The 3,184-nt window shown below is 29.7% G+C and overlaps 1 protein-coding gene across 1 annotated transcript in view; it reads left to right on the top strand.

Annotated features, from left to right (window-relative positions):
- Nucleotides 1-1,314, top strand: part of LOC108736698 (ankyrin repeat domain-containing protein 12) — a 68,707-nt gene extending 67,393 nt beyond the window's left edge. Inside the window, exon 11 of the mRNA XM_025979735.1 lies at nt 1,037-1,314. Within this exon, the coding sequence (XP_025835520.1) occupies nt 1,037-1,199 (163 nt within the window). The 3' untranslated portion in view covers nt 1,200-1,314. The remainder of the gene's footprint in view (nt 1-1,036) is intronic.
- The last annotated feature ends 1,870 nt before the right edge of the window (nt 1,315-3,184 follow it).

Here is a 3,184-nt window from a genome sequence, read left to right as displayed (position 1 = left end):
AAATGGAAGAACATGCGAAGTCATACCTTTAAAAGCAATAAAAAAATCAATGTAAATTCATTAAATGATTAATTTTTCAGTTTAATAATAGTGAAATCAAGTATAAAAATTTAAAACAAGGGTATTTTTAAAAGATTGCAAATATTGTTACAATGTATTTTCTTAAAAATTAGAATTTATTAGTCATCAATCAATCGCTGACAAAATTACGTAACATAATGGAATCACTCGACTAAAAAAGTAATAAAACCTAATTTATAGTGATCAAACAACTAATTTACATTTTCCTTTTTTTTCAAGCCTAATTGTAAGTATACTAAAAAAAAATAAAAATTTTCATTAATGGCATATACTTATCGTTAATTCCAAATATCTTAATATTTTTAATATATCCTAGAAAATTCGAAATTATCTATAGAAAGGGGCTCTAACTTAAAGTTTACCTTTTCCGGATGCATAATAAATTTTTAATTGCAACAAACTATTTGTGATGCAATTTTTGTCAAAGAAAAAGGTCTAAGATGCGAGAAGCAGTCTTAAATCTAAAATACCTATATGACCTATATAATACCTACAGTACCTGTAAATATTGTACATGTTTCAATTCGATATAATCAGTTGAAGGTTGTCGTAAATAATAAGCTTTTTAGATTCGTAAAGTAAAAAGTTCTACTAAATATGTAACTATATTATTAGCATTAATTTTTAAGAATAATTCATGAAATAATGCTACACAAATACTCCAAGGTTGTTGTCGAAAAGGACAAGTAATTCAATCGTGCATAAAAATTCAAAATTGGGTACTTTTTTAACAACGCTACTGGCAAAACAAAAGTAGGCCACAAAACCTTACAGGGTGATCACTATAGAATGTACTATACTGCAAAAGAAAAGACTATTCAAAATCTTTTATGTTTACGAATACTCTAAAGGAGTGTATTATATCAATAAAGTTTGACAGTATGTATGTATTTTCTCTTTGTCTTGAGGGAAAATGGTAAAAAATCAAATTACTATAAAATTTACTCCCTTTAAGGCATCATAACGAAGCTGAATCGTTGCACGCTGTACAAAAAATGGACTGGGAATGGAAAATGAAAGAACTTAGTCTCTGTGATGCAAAAAGCACTCCCACTATAGACGATCATCATGTGCCCATTGTGCATGTCAGTGATGATTTCGACCTTTTACCAGCTTAACGGATTGCTATTTCTATGAAATAAAGTTGCAAACGTTTTGTAAATTTTACTTTTTAATAAGTATGTTAAATGTTTTATAGTATCTCTAAATCTACAAATAATGTATGCAATTGGATAAGTAAATGTATATTTTTTGTATAACTGCTTCTTATTACAGTAGAAAGCCAAAATAGATAGGTGAAAAACTGAGATCAGTTTTAATCAATCGATTATTGAAAATTGCGCTAACAGTACACATACAAGGTAAATTACATGAAGTTGAATAAAATTGCAAGATTTAGTAATATAGTAACTTGATATTACAATCATATTTTTTGAATTCTGTTTTTTGAAAATGAGTAAAAAGGAAATTAAATTTAACTGTTTTATTGTTTCCTCTAAGAAACACTAGTATTTCCCTAATATTTGCAAAATAACAATAAAAACTGGAAAATTAGAAGTCAGTTCAAAAAAAAAATTTCGTAAAAACAACATCTATCCAAGGTAGAATTTGTCAAGAGGAGTTAGGTTGAGAAAAAGCAGTATTTAATAAATACAACAGAAATATCCTCGCTTTTGGATATAACATAGACTAACCTTTCGACGAGAGTGTCATATCGTGAAATTAACCTAACCTCTTTAATCGTTTAATTACTGAAAAAATCAATAAATATACATGAAATGATCGAATTAGCAGCTACGTATTTTGCTTGTGCAAAGAAATGAATCTCTGTTTCAATTACCTAGCGATGACACGTCCTGTAGTAAGGGTTAACAATTACAACAGGGTAACATATTTTTTTCTTAGTTTAAAGAATAAAGAAATGGAGCACCCTAACTTACAATTTTCGTAATTATTTTCGACAGTATTTAACAACTACCTAACAAGTAATATTGTCCCAAAATTGGGTGATTGGTGTTGATGCTTAAAATCTCCTTTAAAATCTGTACATTTTAAAGAACTAATTTGTTGGCAGTAAATATAAAATATTAATAATTTCTTCTTGAAGTGATTGAATTTCTTTGGAAAATACCGTATAAGTTTTCTGGATAATTAGAAATGTATGTTAGTATAGGATTGTGAAAAAGTATTCGTTAGTGTTAATTGCAATATGGTTGTATCATTCGCATGGTAAAATGCTTTTGTTCATTTTAGTAGTAAATAGAACAATTACTAAGTATTTTAATAATAAAGTTAATTGAATATTTTTGAACGCATGTAATACATTGGCTTTGGTAGAAGTTATCACATAGAAATTTGCATTTTGTTTTTTTTAATATTTAGAAGAGTTCTTTTAAAAGCAAAAGCCTAATGTTTGAACAATCCATGTATTTGCACTTTCCTTCTGTCTTCTTCTTCTAGAGTATTTAGAGTTTTGTTATTTTCGTCATATACACTTTCAGCTTATCGTTTAAAAAAAGTGACAGATCAACTAAACTGTGCTAAAAGTTTTCATTTAAGTCGCCGTGTTCGTTTGCTTTTCCATTTCGGTTACAACATTATCACAGTCGTATTAAAACGACAATAATTATTGTGTCTTAATAGAGATCGTCTAGCTCCGGTCACCACCAAAGGGTGTTACGCAGTTCACACCGTTCAGGTCCAAGTCAGACGGGTGCCGATAGAGGTAGCAATAACTCCTCCCCTCAACTGCAACGGTCTCACTCCCCCTCCCCTTCCGCTTCACCCTCAGCACCCCCTAGTCAAACCGAAACTGCCGTCTCTAGTAACCATGGTAGCTCTTCTTCCGCATCCACAACTAAATCCTCTTCGGACGATAAGGTAAAGGGTTGTATATTTGACGTTTGGGTTCTTTTTAATTGATTAGACGATTGAATTAAAGAATGGATTAGTAGGTAGGGGGGTAGAATGTAACACGTAGTGGTGTTGGTAATATCTAAATGGTTAGATTGTAGTTCCTACTATTTGGTATTGTTTTTTGTTGGAATTGAAACTGACAATTCGTAGAATAATTAATAATTATAGTAATTGTTAAATTAAAAAA

The sequence above is a fragment of the Agrilus planipennis genome, unplaced genomic scaffold (genome assembly GCF_000699045.2).
Source record: "Agrilus planipennis isolate EAB-ADULT unplaced genomic scaffold, Apla_2.0 scaffold170, whole genome shotgun sequence".
NCBI lineage: Eukaryota > Metazoa > Arthropoda > Insecta > Coleoptera > Buprestidae > Agrilus > Agrilus planipennis.
This window is presented reverse-complemented; position numbering and strand designations above follow the sequence as displayed.